The following is a 22542-nucleotide window of genomic DNA, read 5'->3' as shown; positions in this document are numbered from 1 at the left end:
TCCCCAAAGTGGCAGGTTACTTATGAGCATGCGCAGACCTCTGGCAGGTTACACGAGTTTATTTTCAGCCTTCTTGGAGACGGGTCATGATATTGTGAACTGAGCTGAGCTTTGCATGAATCTGTGTGGGACTAAGGCCTGAGAAGACACGTTTCTGGACCACGAAGGTTGGAATTTAGCATTAACATGTGAAATGTTGCGTGGCTTGTCGATATTACCAGGCGGCAGCAGGCATCAAGCCAGGCTACTTTAGCTAACTAGCCAAGTAGCTCAGCTAGCTAACGGTAGTGTTAGCTTTGCGCTGGCTGAGTGTGTGTTGTCATCATAGCGTTTATACACCTCTGTTATTTTGTAAGCTTCCACAACTGTCCAACGGTACAGCTTGCTACGTTTTACACCAGAGTGCATCTTTAATGCACAGACAGGGCGGTCGAGTTGGCTAATGCTAGCTACCTTTGTGTATTGGTTTCTATACTGTCAGCGCAGTGAGCGACTGCTCCTCCAAGCTAGCAACATCAACATCCATCATCAAAGACTCCTTGTTTTGACACCTAGCCCATTCATACTGGATAGACTGCGTTAACCCGCAGTGCTGAAATGCAGCGCTGATATACGTGTCAGTTAGCTAACTTAGCTTGCGTCTTACTGCGCCTAGTGCATTGTTTTGAATGACATGGCAGCCAGTGGATACTCTGACTTGAGGGAGAAGCTAAAATCCATGACTCCACACAGAGACGAGCATAAAAATAAATATGCGGATGGGACAAATGGTAACGAAAAGGGTCGAAAGCGCAAGTTCCGGGAGTCCGAGGATGACGAGTTTGATCACAGTGACGACAACGGGGAGCCCCGCGAGCAGGAGGCCCGGCGGGTCAAGAGTGGCATCATGCAGAAGAGCATATTCTCACCGGAGGAGTGTGCCCGCATCGAGGAGAAGATAGATGAGGTGGTTGCCAGCGGAGAGGCTGGACTGTACCGTGAACACACCGTGGACAGGGCACCCCTCCGGAACAAGTACTTCTTTGGAGAGGGATACACATATGGAGCCCAGCTGGAGAAACGTGGACCGGGCCAGGAACGGCTGTACCGCAAAGGAGAGGTAGACGACATCCCAGGCTGGGTGCACGAGCTGGTGATCAAGCGGTTGGTGTCTGACGGAGTGATCCCAGAAGGCTTTGTCAACAGTGCGGTGATCAATGACTACCAGCCGGGAGGCTGCATCGTGTCACATGTGGACCCTCTGCACATCTTCGCACGGCCCATTGTGTCCGTCTCCTTCTTCAGCGACAGCGCGCTCTGCTTTGGCTGTCGCTTCCAGTTCAAACCAATCCGTGTGTCGGAGCCAGTGCTTGTCCTGCCAGTGAGGAGAGGGAGCGTCACAGTACTCAGGTAAGACGACTGTCAGATGCAGGTGTATTGATTGAATTCCAGGTCTTTTATGAACGGCCACGGCTGAAGTTGTTGGGTCACTCAGAGCGTCTCTCTTTCCTAGTGGCTACGCTGCAGACGACATCACCCATTGCATCCGACCCCAAGACATCAAGGAGAGGCGCGCGGTTATCATCCTTAGGAAGTGAGTCAACATGCAGTCATTTAATAAACCATTCCGTTATCTTAACCTGTATCAGCTCACCTCTTCATCCATGTGTGTTTCTACTGTTTCTCTTTCCTCTGTCAGGACCAGACCTGATGCTCCTCGCCTGGATACTGACAGTCCTTTAAGCTCCTCCCCCACAGAGAGACCTGCTCCTCTGAAAGCCAAACGCTCCCACCGAAGAGCAGACCCTGATGCTGCTCACAGGTATACATGCACACATACACACACACACACACACACACACACACACACACACACACACAAAGGAAACAGCTGAGTCTGTAACCGTATTCCCCCACTTTCCATGTTGAGTGCATGTCGATTATGCAATGAATCAGCATGCAGTAACCAGTGAGATTGTCTGTCTCTCTCTCTCTCTCTCTCTCTCTCTCTCTCTCCACTAGGCCAAGGGTTCTAGAGATGGATAAGGAGGAGAACAGACATCCATCCCTCTCCCGCCACCGTCGCCATAGCAGCAGCTCAGAGAACTACTGGAGGCGTGGCCAGGATTATGACAAACACCGAGAAAGTTCAGGACGCAAAGTCAAAATGAGACGTCACTGAAGACTTCACACACGCGCTCACATACCACACACCAGTCCTTTTATGCATTACGGTTAAAAATGTAACATCTCTGATCAGTCATCACTTTCTCGCTCCAGTTTTATTCTGCCATGAGGAGCACAATCGTCGTGTTGTCTGTACTTTGATTTGAGTCTGGATCGGTTTGGTTGTATATTTGTTTATGGCGGACGAAGCAAGCGTCTCTGCTATACGTTATAGAACCCCAGTTACTTACTACAGTTATGCTCTGTTGTTAAACTGTTCAATTCCCCACCTTAAACATTTTTGTTTCTGTGTTCATAGAAATCAAAATGGCATGTATTTTTTGTAACCAAGATGTACAGACCTTAAGAGCTAAAAGAGAAGATGTATGTATGGACTTGTACAAAGAAAACCTGAACTGTAATGTAACTTGTTATAATGTACAATAAGTTTGTATAGACTTTGATTGGGGGAACTTTTGTGCAGAAAGAAACCTGTACTTTTTTCACACATACAGTTCTGATCCATACCTGCACTGTGCCATCCCAGATCATTCCTGTTCACATGAGCCTCCCTAGTTCAGTTGTAGATATCAGCACCTGGCAGGTGTGTTTGAGTTTGATTCATCTGTGTGACGCACACTCTTGGTACAAGTCACAATATGGTGTATCAACTAAACTGACGCTGTATGGGGTATTGCAACAATGCAGTGAGGCCTTTTTTTACACTCCCACCTCAGTCTAGAGTTTCTTTACCTTAAGGACACAGAAAGGACATTTTTATCGCTATCTCAACAGGAAAATCAAATTTTTCCATGATGAAATTGAATGATACTTGGGTCAGTTCAAAAAGTGATTTGGAACAAAAACAACCTTGTTGTGTCTTGTTTGAATTGATCTGCAAAGTCTGCTGAGGAGAAATTCAATTATACGGATCGATTTGTCCCTTCAGTTTGCGGTATAAACACAGTCAAATTTGTTCCTTGCTGCCTGGTCTGACCCAGTCAGCCACATTTGGCAGAGCTTGCCATTAGCTGACTGCTAGTCTGGAGTTACACTGGAATAAAAATAGACGTCGTTTAAAGGAAGAAAACATTCTAAAAACTGGATGGGTGTTCACACCGTGTTGTGTAGGACAGTTGCGTCTACATTTGTAAACATGACCATGTCTTTACCAAAGGTTAAAAACGAGCTGAGATCGATAGCTGTTGAGATGGTCAACAGTCAGCAAAAGACAAATCCTGGATCTGCTCTACGGACAGTGAATGGGAAACCGACTTTGTGGATACAGTTGCAGTAGCTACATGAGATGGTTTCATGGGGACGGGGTCACATTTTCTGGCTTGTAGCTGTTAGCACAACAATGAAATGAAGCTCAAATAGTCTAGGATTCCACAAAGTCGGCCTCCAATTCCACTAGCCACATTTCATTAGAAAGTAGTCGTCCCTCGGCCCTGCTGCCTGCTCAGGTGCCTGGTAAGGAGAACAACGCACTGGGACATTGGTCAGTTTACTGGGAGCACTAATTATTCACAGTTGAATAAGGGAACTGTCCAAATACTTATTCAGGTTTTCTGGCCACCATAAATTATGTAAATTGGCTTGACCTGTAGTGTAATTTGTTAGAGATATTTCTCATAGATAATGCTATCTGGCCTTAATTAGACACACTGTTGACTAAGTTCAAATGAAAAGTCATGAAAGTTGATTGAAAAAAAGTTGATTAACCGCAAAAGATAACCAAACGTTGGCCACAATATCAAGACAGCCATCCCTCCATTCTCAATGTGTAACCGATACAGTAAACTTCTCCTCTGGACATAAGAGTAGAATGAAATTTCCTTTGAATGTCTGATCTGTAATTTTGTGATTTCCCTGCTAATGGTCAAGAGAAAGACCTTTCCTGGAGGGATTTAACAAATCAAGGGCAACTTCACCACAGATCCATCTTCACTTAAAAAAATGCCCAGTTTGCATTTACCTTTCCAGGGTTCACATTCAACCAGACAGGAACCTCACTGAATATAGTATGAATATGTTGTTAGGTCCTGTAGAGAGCCATGAGCAGGTATCTACTGCCCAGCTGTCAATAGAACAGTCTCAGATTTTGTGAAGTGACATCATCTAAATAGAAATAGGCTCTCTGGTTTCTAGATTTGGGACAGAGTTCATGTTGACTGGACTGTCTTAAGATCATACAGATATTATGTCAATTTTATGTAAGGGTGGATTTTCAGTTCAGCTCTCAAAACCATACAGAAGACATAATTGATAATAGTAATTAATATTCAAATGCTAATCTAATCTGTTTTGGACATATGCAATGAGATGTTTTCAAAACATTCTCCTATTATAAGACTGCTTCCTGTTATTGGTATCAGTCTGTGCTTTACACACCCTGGATATTTCAAGAAAGTGGACTTTGAAATTCAAATCAAATATACAATCAAAGGCAACATATGAACTCTAAAAGAGTAAGGTGTGTAACAATCTGAAAAATCAAATGGATGTAAAATTCAGGATTCAATAAAATTGTAGAGAAGGGATGCCAAATAGTAACTACATAGATACATAAAAAATAAATAGACAAATAAAAGAGAAATGCATAAAAAGGAAAATGAGACATCTCAGAGAAGTTGTTACATCATCTAGGTTGTAGTTTGCAGGGATTTATTTTAGTTTCCTTTTTTTGTCATAAATGCAAGAGACATGACAAAACAGCATGTAGGTAAAGACTTAAAGAATTTAGCTGTGTTTATTGAAACCTTGGATCTACTTGGTTTAGGACTTGTGGCTACGTCATGAGAAATCTGTCTTTCTATTGGATCGACAGAATGTCAGTCAATGGTCTGTGGGGCGTTTGGAACACTGACATGACAGTCGCTGCTAGCTAGCTGGTTAGCCGAGGGCGACAGATAGTAGGCTGTGTCGTTGAAGAACATTGGGACACATTTTAATGGTTTGGGGTCAGATTGTTATAATTCTCTCCTCGTTAAGTGGTAAGTATAGTTCAAATAATACGTTAGGTAATAGTGATGATAGAGTGTTGGAGTAACTATAATTAGCTAACGTCAGCTAACTGCCATTGAGCTAACTTAGCTAACGTTAGCTAGCTGTAGGTTACTGACTTGTAGCAAACAGAAATCGGCTTTGTTTGCCAGCCCGTTTGCTATCGCAATATTGAGACATGAAAATCACAAAATAGCTTGTTAATTTGGCATTTATACTTTTACTGTACGTGTTGCTACTTTGCTATTTGTTAATGTTAAGTTATTGTCATGACGTTAACATAGCTAACTCAGCAATAAGTTAACACAAACCTTCAGGCTGCCCATCCCACTCACAACAAGACCTGGAAAATAATAATAACCCTAGCGGCAGCATGTCGCTCGGTCATGTCAATGGCCGGCCTTTTTATTTGACAGTTGCCCCAGATTCAGTTTAGCTGCATCTGCAAGCAGTGTTTGCTAACCAACTTTTAACCAGTTAAGTAACGTTGGCTCACACTGGGTGCACTTGCAAATGTAAGTAAACCAAAGGTGAACCGTGCTCTGATGTTGACAGTGGCACTGTACTGTACGGACTGCAGACATTTGGTGGGTGTTATATATTTGATCAGGCAAATGTGACTCACGCGTGCATTGCGTCTATAAATAGGGTAAGTCATCGTCCTTGGGACCACGCACCTCTGGCAAGGAAAGGGGACGCTCTAGTCTAGATTGAAAGGCCTTAGAGTGGTATTCTGCGGCTATTTCTGGATCCCAGGTGCTAAAGGCTAAATATGATAAACACAGTGCATAAGTTTGGTTTCGCGCAAGCTGACAACGTGTATTTCTATCGCGTCTGCTCCAGAAATGGGCAAACCCACAGCGCAGAAATTTTCAGCTTGACCAGAAATCCCTTGAATCGTCTCTACTATGAGCCAAGTGGCGTGTAATCAAGGCTACAACGGTGTGTGGGTTGGAGGTGGGGATAATCCATGCAAGACTAGTATGTAAATATACATGCATGTTCCCTTATGAGGGTAATGCTGAGTTGGATTCCTCTCATGGGTGAGATGTTTGAGTTCATAGCATTTACAACACAATTCCTGCAATACAACTCTAGAGAAAGATACAGTTAGAGGACTATTATATTATATACCTACTAGACCGCAGGCATATTTTGAGTTGCTTCACATTATTTTTTGCTCCCATAAATGTACCCATTCCGATTTTCCAAGGCTAACCACAAGGAAGGAAGCAATGGACTTCCAGGGCAGTAGGAGGCGAGGAGAGGATGGCATTGCTATGGTGATCGACTTCCTGCTGTCTAATGCCCGATTGGTTCTGGGAGTTGGTGGGGCTGCAGTGCTGGGCATTGCTACACTGGCAGTCAAACGGGTGAGTGTTTGTTTCTTTTTCTTCTTCAGTGTACCCTCTCCACACACCATAGAAATCTAAATATCCTCTTTGGCCCAAGGAGAAATTCACCTTAGGCAGACTGTCCTCCATTAAGGGGAAGTTTCTCTTCGCCTGACGTTATTCCTTGTACCACTGAATTCTGTGTCTGTTTGCATGTAGGCTTATGTCAGTATATGTACTTCATTCAGTGCATTATCTGTGTTTGCACTTGTGTTTGACTTTGACTGTGGGTGTTCGTGTGTGTAGCTGATAGAGCGTGCGGGCCGTGCTGCAGAGGATGAAAAGGTGGAGCAGAAGATGGCTGAGAGCTGGGAAGAGCTGAGCTTAGTCTCCGCTTCCCCCACACTGATCAGGAAGGGTTTAGAAGGAGTGGTGATGAAACATGTTGCTAAGGCAGCCAGACAGCAGAAAGGTACTGGTACAGAAAGTATTCAAGGAGACACCACACACACAGTATTATATATATTCTAAACATTATCCCAACCTCCTGATGTTACAGATTTGACAGCTGTTCAAACCTCTTTCTCTATCAGCTGACCTGTGCCAGCAGCCGCAGATGCCTAGTCTGGAGGTTCAGTCAAAGCCCGAGTCCAAACCCAAGAGACTCCAGCTGTGTGTCCTCACCTTACAGGTACATTGTGACTCTTCACCTTTGAGCTCTTAATGGGACAGGTCACACATTTCCCCTTAGTAGATGCTTTGGAGTATCTCTATAAGAGCCGGGCTCTGTGTGTTCGTTGGTAACGCTTTTTGCAGTGTGCACTGATTAGGGGAATTACGGTATGTGCTCTTTAGGCCGGGCAGATTCCCAAGAGCCCTGCATTAGGGAAATGCAGTGTGCACTCGTACAATGATTCTCTTACCTTTGCAAGAGCTACTTGAATGGCTCTGACTGAATCCACCCAGTTGTATTCCTCTGCTCTGGGTTGCTTTGTTTACCAAATGGCTAACACTTTTCTTCCCTGCAGCTACTTCATTGGCAAAACATCCTCCAGCTAATGCTCTTTATAAAAACCTCCTTAGTTCACTCAGAGGCACAAAACAGCTTTGAGCATTGTATAATGCACGAGAAAGCTGCTTGTATTCCCACTGAACTTGTAAAGCAAGCACACACTTTAAAACAATTTTGTTCCCTTAGTCACTGTCACACCCACTCAGAGTTGGTAACTCTAGCAACAAATTTTTTGTGCCCCTAAGAAGGATGCACATGCACCAGGAAGCAGCCTCTGTATACTTGAACAATGATTAATTACTTTTTTCATCATTATCTTCCACAGTTCATTCTATGTAATAAATCATTGAAAAGGCTATCAAATATATGAATAATGAAAACTATGCTGAAAAATAGTCTGTGGTTTTAACCTCTATTAGGGTGAGACTGACATTGGTCATCTTGCCAAAAACAGGTATTATTCTTTAATCCTAACCCTCACAACCCCTCATCATTCATCCCATTATGTTTCTGTGTGTGTGTTCAGGAGCGTCTGCAGCAGTACTATCACACCAGAGCAGCACTGGCTCCAGAAGAGGTGCGCAGGGCCCAGACTCTGGCTCTGGACATCTGCACTGAGATCCAGGGCTTCCTCCACACACGCCACCCTGACATGCCCCTGGGAGAGATGAGCCTGGGTGGTTCTCTACTGGATGACCTGCAGGTGCACACACACACACAAATAGGCTTTCTTTCCCTCTGACAGGACACTTTTACATTAATTTTCTTGCTCTTTAGTGGCAACGTATAACAAAGTGTTAAATGAATTCTACCTGGATTTAATTCTGTGTGTGTGTGTTTAGGTGGTGAGTGCGGACCATGCGTGCCTGCTGGTGCCTCTCCAGCTGGAACCCTCTTTGTGGCGCCTCATCCCTGGAGAGGAGACGCTCCTCACACACCCCCTCCACTGGATGGTCCGACGGGTTAATCTGGAATACTTTCCCAGAGGACGTAGCTACTGGGACAGGTACTCGCATATAGATGGGAAATTCTTGAGGCAAATTTCAAGTGTTTGTGCCTCTACAGATGAATCAGGCCAGTTGGTGTTACTAGCAAGTTATTACTGCAAATTACCAAAGCAGTGTTTCTACTACAATCTTTGTAGCAGTGACAGTGAGAGAAATAAATATGTATGTCCCTTACTGCAAAGGCAAATGAGTAAATTATTGTTTATGCTACATGAAAATGAACTAAACTTAATGTGGGTGAGCGGTGCAAGCAAGTATGTAATTTGGGTTATCAGCTGGGCGCCTCCCATCACAGATGTTTTATTGAATTAGGCCTGCGACACCTCCAGAAGGCTCAATGGTAAATTGCACACCCACTGTCAAATTTGATCAGAGTCTTACCCCCCTATGCTACATCTTCATTGCACCTGCACTTAGGCTTACATTTAGCCCTCACCATCTCACTCTGTGATTTTTAACCTCACCGCACCCAAATGCCATAGGGCATTCTCTGACTTTTCAATAAGCAACAGATGTCAGCAGTGAAGATGTTAGCCTGTCTGCCAATAGGGTGATGCTTCGCTTGCCTGCATTTTCTCGTTATGGAGTGGAGGAGAGAGAGAGAGAGAGAGCCTGTCCTGTCCAATTTCATTTATTTTATGAAACTCTAAAATTATATTGAAGCGGTAATAGAATTAGTTGCAGCGGGGCACCGCGGCTGAACATATGTAGCAGATACACTCTTGTCAAAGTTGAAAAATTGAGCGATTCACTGAAATCTAAAATCTCTGTCCCTCCTGGTGTGGTTGTCTCCTGCAGGTTCCTGGTGGGGGGTTACCTGTCTTCAGAGGCTCTAGTGAGCATGTTCAGTAAGGCCGTCATGGAAACAATGAACTGGCCATCCATCAGCAGCACTCTGGACTGTCTGGTCAGACCAGTACTAGGAGGACCAGAACTTCGACTGGAGATTAGGTGTGTGTCTGTGTATGCATGTCAGTTTTCACAGGTCTTTGAAAATTATTCAGTGTTGATAGGGCATTTTCAATGTTGGAAATGTGCTTCAACTATAAATGAAGTGTTTGATTCTTGTTAGCTAATATTACTGCTGTTGTAATCTGGTTAAATAAACTATTTGCACTATGAAACCAGTTACAACCTGTATTTTACAACATGAGGATGACAGTGTAGTTTATAATAGTTAATGATGTGGCCATTAACTAATGAAAAAATTTAAATGTTGAATTCAGTTCCATGATGAGTATACAAGCTGTATGTCTGTTTATAGAAAATTAGTTGGTACTAGTAAAACTAGTGAAGTTTCAATGGTAAGCCCTGCTCAGTTGGAATGAACAGTGCTATTGAATTTTGTCCCAAACCACCCTGATGACTAATAACCTCCCCACTGTCTTGCATGCAACAAAAGGCTATCTAAAAGGCGATTAAAGGGAATAATTTAAATGCTATGGATATGTCTGGTGCTACAAGATGCTAGAGGAAACATTCTCATTTCTCTGTGTGTGTGTGTGTGTGTGTGTGTGTGTGTTTTAAACTTCACATGGAATCTTCTTTACTCACTGCTGTGATTCTCTAGGCCCGGAGATCTACAGGGAGGAGCGGGCAGCGGTGACCACTCCCTGTTCGTCTCCATGGTGCCTCTGTTGAGGGAGGGGGACGTGGTTCTGACGGCCCAGCCAGAGCTCACCTCTCCCTGGGTCAATGCCTGGCGCCTCTCTCTCTACCCCTGGGAGACGCAGCGCCTGGCGCAGCTCGACGCCTCCGACGACGGCTGCCGCAAACTCACGCTTAAAACCCTGAAGGCGGTGTGCAGACTGAACCCCGCCCTGCGACCGCTCAGAGCCGCGCCGCTGGCCAACCTCATCCTGCACCTCAGCGACAGGGAGAGCGACTGGTCAGAGAGCAACCTGGATGTGCGATTCCAGCAGTGTATCACAGAGCTGATCGGATACCTCGAGCAAGGGCCGTTGCCTAGTTACTTCAAGTCGGCTGTCAATCTTTTGAGCGGTTTGTCAGAGGACCAGGTGGACCAGATGGGCTTCATGCTCTACTGCGCTGTGTCAGAGCCTGAGATCCTGCTCATATAGCTTCCTGCACACATACAGAGTTCATATAAGACAAGTTCAGACGAGTACACACCTGAGATCAAACAAAGCTTTGAAGGAGATATCTTTATGGTGAAGGATGTTTGGTTCAGAGTGAAGATGTTGGAAGAGACTTAACTCTAAAGGACAGCGAACGCTCTTCACCATACTTCACACTGGCCTCCTCTCCTTGTTTACTTCCTCTCTCCTACACTGATCAGGGGGAACAGGATACAGCTGGGGAAAGACAAAATGGCAGGCACCATGGACTAGAGTCTACCCTCACAGTTATACAGTGCAGGTAGAGGAGAAGATACAAGGAGGCTGAAATGTGTACTGCAAGCTTGGGATAGGCTACAGTGTGAAAGTGACAACCCTGATAAAAACAAACCACTCCAGGGAAAGGAGACATGTGCCAAGGAAAGGAGATGAGGAAGTGTTAATTAAAATGTTTGAAATGATGCTTTAAGATGTGCCTGATCATGACTCCACACACACACACACACACACAGCCAAGTCCACATTAACTATTTAAGTAGGTCTATAAGGATTACGTGGTGAGACTACTGAAGTTTCCAGGTCCTACATGAACAGTTTGTGTGTGATTATGATCCTTAGTTCATATGTAATGTTTTTTTTGTGTGGGAGTCACTGAAAGTTAACATGGCCGTACGTATCCATTAACAGCAGGGAAAGAGACAGTGTGAAGCCGTTTTGGGTGCTGTGAATGCATATATACTTTCTATCCTCTAACTGAATAGATGGTAGTGTGTGCTCTGCATCATTTTCCCAACTCTCCTTTAAAATATGCTAACTATGCAGAACTATAACGACCACCAGGTTTCACTGCACTTACACCATTCATTCTGCCTCATTAGTTGGACATTTAACTCAGTATGTTACATGTATATTTTACTGTCATACTGGAGGTTGAAGTGTGCAATATCTTTTGTTTTTTTCCTGTGTTCAATCTGTTGCCAATCCTATTTGGGTAAACTAACCCCTTAAGTTGTGGTTACAGTTGCCTAAGAATTTTATGCAGTTGCTTTTTAATACAGTATGAATGTTGTTGGCAGTTGGTTTAGTTGTGTTTTCGTGGTGAGTGAGAGAAAACGAGATTTTCTGCTATTGAAGAGTGAAAATCAAAATAAAGTTATTGCACTTGTTCAGATTCTTGCCCCTAAACTTATATCTGAAAAAAATCAAGCGTCTCAAGTGTAGATCTTATGGGAAGAAATAAAATGTCACGTTTGTTCCTTTATATATTCACACTAAAATCTAATAATTTTCCAGTCACATTCAAAGCACTTTTGATAGTTGGGTGTTTTACTCCTCAATTTCAGTGTTTCCCTTTGCCTTGAGCCATGACTTTAAGTCTCCTACAATTTCAATCAGAAAAACTGAATTTGATAAATCTGCCAGCAGTTTTTAATGAGTCTGCCCTTAATATTGACATTTGCCCTACCTTTCCTAAAATCTAGTGCAAATTCAAGGACTTGTGAAAGCTGTGACAATGACTATTATATGCTATAATCTATATTGATATGGTTGGTTACCTCATTAGTTAATAGGCTGCACTGCTGCCTGTTGAGGTCACGGTAACTTGGAATCATGTCATATTTAATCATTTTTAAGTGTAATAAGTAAGTGGCCTTAAATTGGTAGTATTCAACTGCCAGCCCTTGAGACGCGCTGTGATGCTGCAGGTGAGGAGAGAGCAGTCACATTTATTTACAGCAGGCCTAGATCTGGTCAGGACCAGTATTCATAGGCATGGAGGATTTAACTTGCCTTATCTGTTCATAGGCAGCTGTCACACCTGCATAAGCCTGTTTGACTCCCCCAAGGAATGATCTGGGATGATTATGGAGATTTGGAGATCAGGCCAATTCTGCGCATTTTTACATTTACCTACAGTAATGCCATCTGGGCTACATTATCATATGAAGAATTAACCAAACAAAGTTGAATATCCACCATGAGCGTGAATATAAAGAACCAGTTGCCTATATGAACTGCCAATAAACAGATTAGTCTGTATGGAGATTGAAGAAAAGGCATGGTGACAGTCATCGGCACCACGCGCGTGTCACGTGTCCGAATCAAATGATCATGAACTGCCCGTAACCTTGTTCCTGTTGGCGGGCCGGGCCGGGCCGCAGACCGTGACCTCATGGTGAAGACGCAACAAATTGTATAATGCGTCCTGCATGTGTTCTGCAAGGAAAATGTATACAGGCTGATGTCTGACCAATGACTGCTTTGCCCAGTAAAGTCTGTGTTAAATCGTGGCACAAAACCAGGAGATAGAGAAAACTGCCTGTCATCCCATGTGTACAATCGCTACTGAAAAATCACTATATAATATTCCTATAATATTCCTGTAGGGAGTTAAAAGTGTTTTGTAGTGACCTTATTATAGGCTACTTAATGGTATTTTTCCTATGGTATCACTAGGACTATAATATCCCTAGAGAATATATATATATGATATAGTTTTGCAGTGGTATTAGTGTTATATTAACCAACTAACAAGGGGGGCGCGGGCCCATACTTTATTTAAAATTTAAAAAGATATGTAGCATTAAATACCCTACGTTTACCTCCTATCCACCTTGCGTATTGTTGTTTGTTAGTTTAACGGATGACATGCAGTGTTTTCTAAAATATATTGGAATTTAATGTGGATTTTCTGATTATCTGGTGATGCTATATGACATCTCCTCACTCCAGTTACACATCAAAAGCTGCATATCTCCTGCCTGAAGTCGGAGCTCATCGATCAGTTCACCCTCCGCGGGAGCTGCGTCAAGCCAGACAGTAGCAGCCAGGGTAATACCGGAAGTTACGAAATTTTGAAAATAAGTAAAATTCGCCTTTATAGTTTTTGATTGAGTGGATGAAGCTTTAGGGATCCCCGTCCCCATGGGGGAATTGGGTCGTGGCAGCAGCAAAGAATATGATGTAGGCTATAGGAGAATGTCAAATTGAAATTAGTCTACTGAAGACAAGTCATTACAACAAACAACTACAACAACATATTTCAATCCTTCAGCAAATGAACTCAGCCTTTTCATATGCTCAAGTGGATGCTAGTTATTCATACATCAAGTAGGCTACACAGACGCTAGAACAGATGTACAGAAATGTGTCCAGATATGTAAATATGCATTGCAAACTGTCTACACTACTATATTTACAGATGGATGTAACATGTACAGAAATATGTGTGCAGAGTATGCAAATGTGCATTTGATCAATTTATATAGTTTAGGGATGGAGGGAGCTACAGAAATGCATTTGCATGTGTAAATGAACATTGTTGGGAGAATATTGAGAGATGGAAGGAGCATACACTCAGAGCTGTCACCAGGAATAAATACTAGTTTGCATACATAAGAAATGTGCAGGAGTATATGTACCTACCAGTCTTGTGTATTGACACAAATCAGAATAATACAAGCAGGACAAACAAAATATATGCTGTGAAAATGAATTTTTTTGGGGTAAACTACATCTATTACAGATTCCCCCATATGTAGCAGGTGGTACCTGTGGCTTGCCGTATCTACCTGTCTTGATTGCTGATAGGGAGCTGGATATATAGCAGGGTAGGTGTGTCTTGTTTGCTCTCTTCCGGGTTGGAGGACGGAGAGGAGTTTGTCTCGTCCTCGAGGATGAGTGTTGGTCCGATGGGGGTAAGGGATTGAAAATGTTTTAGTCTATAAGTAAGTTGAAGTGGACTATTGTGTTTTTGACTGTGCAATTCTCTGTGCATTTCAGTGCGATACTGCAGCATGTTAGTGTGGCTTTCAGCTTGTTGGAAGTAGACCTGGTGTGGGAGAGTCCATGCTGACGCAGCAGGTATTCATAGTAGCCGATTTTTTATTGTGTTTGTATATATTTTTAGTCTGATAAATAAATAAAGTAATTGTTTTTAATCTAGGTACGGAAGAATGTGAATGCTTAATGTATTAATTGTTAAATTATTGTTTGTGTGTTGCAGTGATTGCAGGAGGGTCATATCACTGCTCTTGCTGACCGTGATTTGTTTGTTTTGCTTTATTGTTTTTTTTATTAGTCCGCCCGGGTCTTGCAGGACTCTATAGGATGAAAAGAATTGGTAGGTTGTCCTGTAAGGGCGGACTAAAACATTCTTTATGTTCGTTTGTTGTTTGTTCCTGTCCACACTTCTCAGTTCCCTGAAAGACGCATGTAGCTTGTATCCTGTTAGACTGAGAACCTATAGGAGTGTCTCACCTGTTTGCTTATATACTTGCGTGTGTGAAGTGGAGTGTCCACAAAACCTAGTGTGAAACGTTGTAGTGCCCCGTGTCCTGGAGTGTGGATCTTATCACTGGTAGAGAATAAACTTTTTCGGGTAACTAGTATACAAAGAATACGGAGCGAGGTTCAGGGGGCGCGGGAAGTGTGCTCTTTTGTCTGGGTATTGTTTTGTATTGTCCCTTGTTTTGTAGTAAACCCTGGCATTTGCATTTTCTATTTAACAATGGTTTTTGTCATATTTATTTGGAGTGGCCCCCACCACACCTTGCCTTCTGAAAATATCCTGTGCAGAGAGGCATAAGCGGGTGTAACACATAAATGCATTATACTTTTTCTCTCGATTACCCAAAAACGTTGGTTCAATGAGGCTTTTATTTTGAAAGGTCCGACCGGAAGTTATACAGGTTATTCCGTCTAGCTTGACACCGGTCTCCCAGGCTGGTTTTCTCTGGAGCGCCGCTTTCGCAACCTGTCCGGGCGCGTGCACTGACCGACTGCCTAACCAGCAGCTGTCACATGGCTAAATATGGGTGCATGGGGCTCACTTGCCGGTCAGATACGTGACACAGAGACACAGTTTCAGACACACAGTCCGTTTGTTGTGCTGTTTAAACACAAGAAAGGAGGAACCCAACTCCCGGGACAAAGGTCAACCGTGTGATCAGGGCGACTGGCCGACGGCAACTTTCGTTTCTCAGTTCTCTCCGATGTCGGTAATTTCTAACGCCGCTGCTTGTTTTCGGTTTGTTTACGCGACTGCTGCTGTTAAGACGAAGCGGATAAGTTAGTCGGTGGAGTTTTCTAACGGGAATACCGTTAATTTCCGTGGCTCAGATGGATCAGGAGACTTAAAGTGGGATTGTGAGCCAAACATGGCTGTAATAGTAGTCAACTGCGCAACAAGTTTAATTCTCCGTTTCTCGTTGTAGCGCGGGTGTAAAAGCTGACTCACGGAGGGCCGTGCGCTACCGGGACTTCTAGGCGTGCAAGGATCACCAGACAGGCTTGATGTTTACTCCGGTGGAAGTTCAGAGCAGCAGTGAGTAGATCAAGGCGGTTTGGTTTGATCTAATCATCAGTCCACATCCTGGACCCTCCGACCCTCTGACCCCTTAATGGGCTGAGGATGATTGGCTCTCCGGACCTGCTGGCCTTCACTGCTACAGAGGGGTTTGGGGAGGCGGTCGACTACCAGGATGCACAGGCTCTACCTGAAGAGCTGTCCGTCCCGCTCTTCCCTCCCTCCCACCCATGGGTCACCACAGCTCAGTTTCACAGAGACTTCATACTGGTGGCCGAATTCTCCGAGCAGGTGTGTGTTTCGGTGTGTGTGTGTGTGTGTGTGTCTGTGTGTCTGTCTCTCTCTCTCTCTCTCTCTACATGCTTGTGTTTTTGCATGTGCCCCTAAAGCCCCTGTGTGTTTCCAGGTGGGACCCAAGCCCGTGCTGACAATCCCAGATGACCCCCGAGTCGTGGGCTCATTTGACCTCAACCACTTCTGCGTCCGCATCATGTCAGTGGACTACCAGGCGTCCGGCCCCGGCCCCGCCCCCTCCGCGACCCCCGGGCCCCGCCTCAACTTCAGCGAGGACTCCAAGGTGGTCCTGGGAGACTCGGCCGAGGACGCGTTTGCGTACGTCCACCACCTGACCCTGTACGACTTGGAGGCCCGGGGCTTGGTGCGTCCGTTCTGCATGGCCTATGTGTGCTCGGACCAGGCCAAGCTGACGGAGCATTTCCCCGAGCTCTCGGCGAGCTTCTCCCAGGCGTCGGACAGCCTGAAGACGGGCAACAGACGAGCCTTCGCCACGGAGCTGCAGAGGAAACTGCGAGAGCTCGAGTAAGATCAGGATGAACTTTGATGTATACACAACAAAAAACACAGACAAACACATGCAGTTACTAGGGCTGGGCAATATATCGATATTATATTGATATCGTGATATGACACTAGATATCATCTTAGATTTTGGATATTGTAATATCGTGATATGGCATAAGTGTTGTCTTTTCCTGGTTTTAAAGGCTGCATTACAGTAAAGTGATGTCATTTTCTGAACTTACCAGACTGTTCTAGCTGTTCTATTATTTGCCTTTACCCACTTAGTCATTATATCCACATTACTGATGATTATTTATCAAAAATCTCATTGTGTAAATATTTTGTGAAAGCACCAATAGTCATCCCTACAATATTGCCGCAATATCAATATCGAGGTATTTGGCAAAAATATTGTGATATTTTATTTTGTCCATATCGCCCAGCCCTAGCAGTTAGGCTACTACATAGATACCAAGTTTATTGTGGAACATGCAGCATCCTCTTACAATAACATGCTCTGTCTGTTTCAGGTACACACGCTTGACTCTGCAGCGGGGGGCGGAGCTTCCGACGACAGCCAATGGGATCAAGGAGACGGGAGACGAAGACGATGAGCTCGCAGCTGTAGAGCATTCCATCTCGGATCACAGGGACCTGCTCCGCCAGGTCACTTCTTACCCAAACAGGAAGCTGAAACAGCCCGACTTCCTGCCCTACGACCCAGCCGACACCGATCCTCCCGGGTCGTTGACCCCTGACCCCTGTCCCTCCCCCTCCCCCTCCTGCTCCTCCTCCCGCAGGTCTGAACACCGCCTCAAGCCGCTGGAGGAGCTGAGCGACGCCTACTTCTTGTCCCTGACACTGGAGCAGCTGGCAGACACGGAGCGGCGTCTGCGTGGCGACAGGAGCGTGTTGCGTACCGCTTGTGTCACGCGTTCGCTGTCCAGGAAGCTCGCGCTCACCAACTTCCTGTTTGAGCTGTGGAGCCCAGAGGAAGACGTGGAGGAGGAGGAGGAGAGGGAGAGAGCAGAGGCTGAGCTGCGGCGGGCGAGAGGGGGCGGGAACGGCGTCGAGGGGGAACCGCCAAGCCTGGAGTCGTTCTTCTCCTGCGTGGAGGAGATCCCAATCAAACTGGAGGCGGGGGAAGGAGGGACAGTGACCCCTGACCCTGAGGTTGCCATGGCGATGACGGGGAGTGTGAGTAGCGGTGACAGCATCGAAGTGCTGGGGACCGAGAAGTCTTATCGCACGCAACGCGTTGTCACGGGATCTGACAGCAGAGGTACGACCCGCCGGCAGAATCCCGGTCTTCACTGCGACACACACACACACACACACACACACACACACACACACACACACACACACACACACACACACACACACACACACACACACACACACACACACACACACACACACACACACACACAGGGTCGGTGTTCGGGCCTTTCGCCATTAGAACGCTGACGCTGTGGAACGGGCTGCACGAGGAAATGAGGATAGCAAAGTCAGCGTCTTCTTTTAAATAACTTCATGACACTTTTATAGACTTGCTTTTAAATAATCGTTTCTCGTTTTTAATCTTGTGCCGCCCTTAATGTTTGCTCTGTGCTTTGTTTATTATTAAACGGTATTATTTTAGTTTATTATTACTATAGTGTATTATCACTATAGTTGTATAATTAATGAGTTCCAATAATTATAATAAGCTCAAATAAATCCTTATATATGAAACAAATGAATAGCAGTACCTAAATCAAACTAATCTGTAGAAGTTAAGCCTCAATCTTAAAACTTTTCTATTTATTTTATTGTAGCAAACTAAATGCCGTCTAACATTCCTCTCTCTCAGCTGTGACACTGTTCCCTCTTCTTCTACAGAAACGCCAGTGGGGATGACTGACAGCTGTATCAGGCGTGTGGCAGCGGAGGCAGGAGTCAGGCGTGTGCGAGCCTCAGCGAGGCGCGCCAACAGCGAGGACAGCATCGAGGTCCTGAGTACCACAGAGTCCATCTTTCCCGACGACCTCACCGCCATCACAGAGGAAGAAGCGGAGCACCAGCTTCTGAGTAACGGCTTCCCGGACGAGGAGGCAGCAGAGGAAGAGCGGTTGACAAAGCACAGATATGAGGAGGAGCCGATCCAAGAAGAGGAGTCATTTATGGCAACTGCCGTGGGAAATGAAGACGACAACAAGGTGCATGTGCAGCAAGAGGAAAATCCAGACAGAGAAGAGTCGTTAAAGCAAATAAATATCACTAATGAGGTCCAGAAAGAAGAGGAATCCGTCCATGAGGAGGAGTCTTTGAAGAGAAATCAAGTCCATGAAGACAGCGGTCCAGAGAATATGTCCACACCACTGCAGGGTAACACATCTACTATATTGTTAATCTCTGACTCACTGGTGCCATTTTGCATCCTCAGATAATTAACTCCCATTACTTGTACTTCCTGGAAAACAGAGTATCTTTCATGGTGACCTCATGCTGCACCAGTAGGCGGCCGGCCCCTCCCATCAACTAAAACTGCCTTTCTCTCCCTGACTGATATTCCATTAGACTATTGAATAATAATAAAAACTTTATTTATATAGCAACTTTAAAAACAGAGTTTACAAAGTGCTTTGACAGACAAAATAAAAGCGGCAATAAAACAAAAATATGAATGATCCCTTAATGTGTTATGTCCCGCCCCAACATGCTCTTTCAACAGGGAATACATCAAATCAAGGAAGTAAAGATGCCGTTTCATGGGGTCTTTAAACTAAGTGCCTAAAAAGTGGGATGCAAAATGGTTCCAAATGTCATATCAAGTGAGAGCAAAATGATACATTGAAACATCCAACCTATGTCTCAGTAATTGATTCCATACCAGGCGAGATGTTTTTCACCACTGCAGAGTAATACATCCTACTATAAAATGAGGAAACCTCTGTCCATCTGTCTGTCTGTCTGCATCCATTTTGCTCCTCAATGGGTTGGCCAATCAATCTGAAACTGCACATGGGCATTGAGCATTGGCATAGGCAGGGACTGACGAAGCTGATTTTTCCATTTTCCCAAATTTACGCTGTTTATGCGCATTTTTGGCAAGTCTGCGCAGGGTTGTGGCGTGCGCATCCCCAGAAGTCTGCACGTAGTTGTGGCGCATGCATCCCCGGGTACGGACTAGTGTACGATAATGTTAATCCTCCATTCGGAGTCTTTAAAAGTGTGTAAAAGGTGGGATGCAAAATGGTTCCAAATATTATATCAAGTAAAATGATACATTAAAATATCCAAACTGTCTCAGTAATTGATTCCATACAAGATAAGAGTTTCACTGTTGTATTTTACTAACGTATAATAAAACTGTTATTACCGTACAGTTGAAGCCGAGCCGGTGGATTCGTCGGCCCGGTGGTCTGATGTCGGGCAGAGTGCTGCGAGGGTCCGGCCGGTGCCTGACCTCCATGTGAACTTCGCTCCAGCGGCGGCCCAGGCTGAGGCGGACCGCTGGTCTCCGCCCTGCGCCCCCCTCAGGCTGCTGAGTGTCGACGAGGCGTCCGACTGCACCAGCTTCACCAGCTCCTCGGAGCCCCTTACCCCGACCTACGGTCTCCACGGCAACCCCCGCGTAGACAAGAGGAGGCGAAGGAAGGCCGGGCTCAGAGCCCTCAGGTTCCTGCAACAGAACTCGTTTTCCCAGCATGCCGTGTTTTGCCTACTGAGCGGCCGACCGCTGGTCGTCATCGGAGGAGACGAGAGTTCAGTCAGGAAACTGCTGGACGCTCTGGCGCTCTTCCTGCCCGCCCCCGGGCCTAATGGGAATGCTGTGTTGCCATATTTGACCACGCCCCTTCAACTGACCGACCTGCTCACCTGGCGGCTGATAGGCATACACAGGTACTCGTTAACCAGCAGTCAACTGCCCATCACCTGCCAATCTATATACTCACTCAGTACATTTTTGCTTACTTTATAGACTTGCCTTTATTTGATGTATTTTATCTATTACATTATTTCTACACTCCATTTTCATCTTTTTATCTTGTTAGTTGTTGCTTTTACTTGGTTTATGAAATCAAACTGTTAAAGTGGTATACACATAACGTTTATTATATTATTACCCATACATTGTGGACAGCCCTGAAGTAATTCATGTTTTTGATGCAGAAGTGTTGCATTTTCACACCTCTGAGGTGAAGTTGCCCACTAAGTAGGCATCATCTTCCTTGTCTCCTTTCCTACTCCTAACCATTAGTGGAGAAATTGCAAATATGACCACAAATCAGTGTCTTTAAGCAACTTCAACCTGTTTTTTCCATTTGGCGACTATTTTTTAACGGAGAGAAATACTGAAAATTCTCTATTATGTTTTGAGAAAATTATAGAAATGAAAGAAAGGGTCTCACCTTTTCTTTTTCTGTCGGCCTAGATCACCCTCCAGTGCTTCATCCAGCGTGCTTCACTCTCTGGCTCGATACAGTCGCTACTTGGCCCTGCTGGACCTGGACCAGAGGACGCTGCGCTGCCCACCCTACTCAGGCTCGCTCATCAGCAGACTGGCTGATCCGCACACCTTCATCTGCAGGGGAAACACCTACCTGCTGCATCTGGAGAGCTACCTGACTGCGCTGACCAATCAGGCTCTACTCTACGCATTCAGTCCCGCTCTCCACCTTCCCGACAAATCCGACCGGGACGGTGCTGCACAGAGAAAGGACTTTCTGTTCAGACAGGGATTCTGCAGCAGTGAGAATGATTTGAGAGTGATGCATTTCCTGTCTGACCTCATCAAACAGCGCCACGCAGGATGTGGCCCACCAGTTTTAAGCTTCTCTTACAGCTCAGTGCAACTGCATAGAAATACATCCACAACGTAGAGTCTAGTGTAAGGACATTAAATAGGCAAAACCATCGGCCTGTCATGCAGATAGTGTGTTCTAATACCGATCCACCTCCTAATTCCGTCACTATACAGGTTTTACTGATGAATTATTTGTGTGATGTGTGTCTGAGTACTGCCTTGGTCATTTGCCACCATGTCAAACCACTTGGTTCACTGCAGATTATCTGGACTGTATGTCTACAGAAATGTCTTATCAAGACCAGGTTAATACAAGAAAGGGAATTGTTGTCCTGTGTGTTTTTATCTGCAGTGTTTCATGTTACTGGACATGCATGATTTCCAGCCTGTGGTGCTATGGGAAGGCCATTTATCTCCATTATTTGGAATATTTCTGGATGCTAGTCAAGCAAAGCACCAGCGCCTCCCTGGCATCATAGAAATAGATTTTTACTTCCAGGCAGCCGACTGGATTATTTATCGGACCCAAATGAAGAGTTTTAGGCTGTTGAATAATAATTTTTAGGGACATGTTAGATTGGTGCAAGATGGGACGCCCCCTATACAGCTGAGCCATTTATAGATCGTTTCAATTGGCATGAGAGTACGCTTTAAGAATGGGTAATTGGGCCACATGTGAAAGTGTAATTTAAGCAGGCAAAAAATGTATAGATCTGAAGTTACTGTAAGTCAGTGTGGTTTCATGGCTCGTCCATGAGGAGGACGCAGTCTGGATTTCCTCACTAGTCCACAACCATGTGGACTGGAAAGGGTTGACTTCCCTAAAAACAAGAATGGATAGCAGCTAGCCTAGTGCCGTATATTATAAATGCCGTATAAATATTTCAATATTTTGTTATTTTACTGATGCAGATATGAGATGATTTTAATGTGTGTATATTAAAGGAAAATTCAAGGAATGAATCCAACTATTCTCACTGAATTAGTGATTAAAAAAATATGAGAATACCAGAACAGCAAGCATTTTCTGGGGGGTTTTTTTTGGCCAAAAGCAGTTAA

General features: G+C 44.8%; 3 protein-coding genes across 3 annotated transcripts; all 3 read left to right on the top strand.

The window, feature by feature from the left end:
• Nucleotides 1-53: 53 nt before the first annotated feature.
• On the top strand, nt 54-2953 carry alkbh5 (alkB homolog 5, RNA demethylase). Its single transcript, XM_071523143.1, has 4 exons — nt 54-1389; nt 1493-1573; nt 1679-1801; nt 2002-2953. Exons 1-4 carry the CDS (start codon nt 674-676, stop codon nt 2159-2161), a joined length of 1080 nt encoding a protein of 359 aa, XP_071379244.1. The 5' UTR covers nt 54-673; the 3' UTR covers nt 2162-2953.
• Nucleotides 2954-5034: 2081 nt separating this feature from the next.
• Nucleotides 5035-11738, top strand: mief2 (mitochondrial elongation factor 2). The gene is made up of 8 exons (XM_071523130.1): nt 5035-5141; nt 6365-6524; nt 6792-6957; nt 7079-7176; nt 8024-8200; nt 8340-8503; nt 9303-9455; nt 10075-11738. Exons 2-8 carry the CDS (start codon nt 6387-6389, stop codon nt 10583-10585), a joined length of 1407 nt encoding a protein of 468 aa, XP_071379231.1. The 5' UTR covers nt 5035-5141; nt 6365-6386; the 3' UTR covers nt 10586-11738.
• A 3684-nt stretch (nt 11739-15422) lies between these two features.
• Nucleotides 15423-22445, top strand: smcr8b (Smith-Magenis syndrome chromosome region, candidate 8b). Its single transcript, XM_071523155.1, has 6 exons — nt 15423-16181; nt 16297-16709; nt 17222-17973; nt 18576-19061; nt 20063-20579; nt 21112-22445. Exons 1-6 carry the CDS (start codon nt 15996-15998, stop codon nt 21557-21559), a joined length of 2802 nt encoding a protein of 933 aa, XP_071379256.1. The 5' UTR covers nt 15423-15995; the 3' UTR covers nt 21560-22445.
• The last annotated feature ends 97 nt before the right edge of the window (nt 22446-22542 follow it).

The sequence above is a fragment of the Centroberyx affinis genome, unplaced genomic scaffold (genome assembly GCF_046629955.1).
Source record: "Centroberyx affinis isolate AG114_WGS23_722 - 3 ecotype Tasmania unplaced genomic scaffold, CSIRO-AGI_Caff_v1 ptg000100l_1, whole genome shotgun sequence".
Classification (NCBI taxonomy): Eukaryota; Metazoa; Chordata; class Actinopteri; order Beryciformes; family Berycidae; genus Centroberyx; species Centroberyx affinis.
Note: the sequence above shows the minus strand (reverse complement) of the source record. Positions and strands in the feature narration are given on the sequence as shown.

Coding starts and splice junctions, on each gene's coding strand:
- alkbh5 (XM_071523143.1), top strand. CDS start 674: ATGGCAGCCAGTGGATACTCTGACTTGAGGGAGAAGCTAAAATCCATG. Junction 1,574..1,678: donor GCGGTTATCATCCTTAGGAA/GTGAGTCAACAT, acceptor TTCCTCTGTCAG/GACCAGACCTGATGCTCCTC. Junction 1,802..2,001: donor GACCCTGATGCTGCTCACAG/GTATACATGCAC, acceptor TCTCTCCACTAG/GCCAAGGGTTCTAGAGATGG.
- mief2 (XM_071523130.1), top strand. CDS start 6,387: ATGGACTTCCAGGGCAGTAGGAGGCGAGGAGAGGATGGCATTGCTATG. Junction 8,201..8,339: donor CTCTACTGGATGACCTGCAG/GTGCACACACAC, acceptor GTGTGTGTTTAG/GTGGTGAGTGCGGACCATGC. Junction 9,456..10,074: donor GAACTTCGACTGGAGATTAG/GTGTGTGTCTGT, acceptor GTGATTCTCTAG/GCCCGGAGATCTACAGGGAG.
- smcr8b (XM_071523155.1), top strand. CDS start 15,996: ATGATTGGCTCTCCGGACCTGCTGGCCTTCACTGCTACAGAGGGGTTT. Junction 16,182..16,296: donor TGGCCGAATTCTCCGAGCAG/GTGTGTGTTTCG, acceptor GTGTGTTTCCAG/GTGGGACCCAAGCCCGTGCT. Junction 20,580..21,111: donor CGGCTGATAGGCATACACAG/GTACTCGTTAAC, acceptor CTGTCGGCCTAG/ATCACCCTCCAGTGCTTCAT.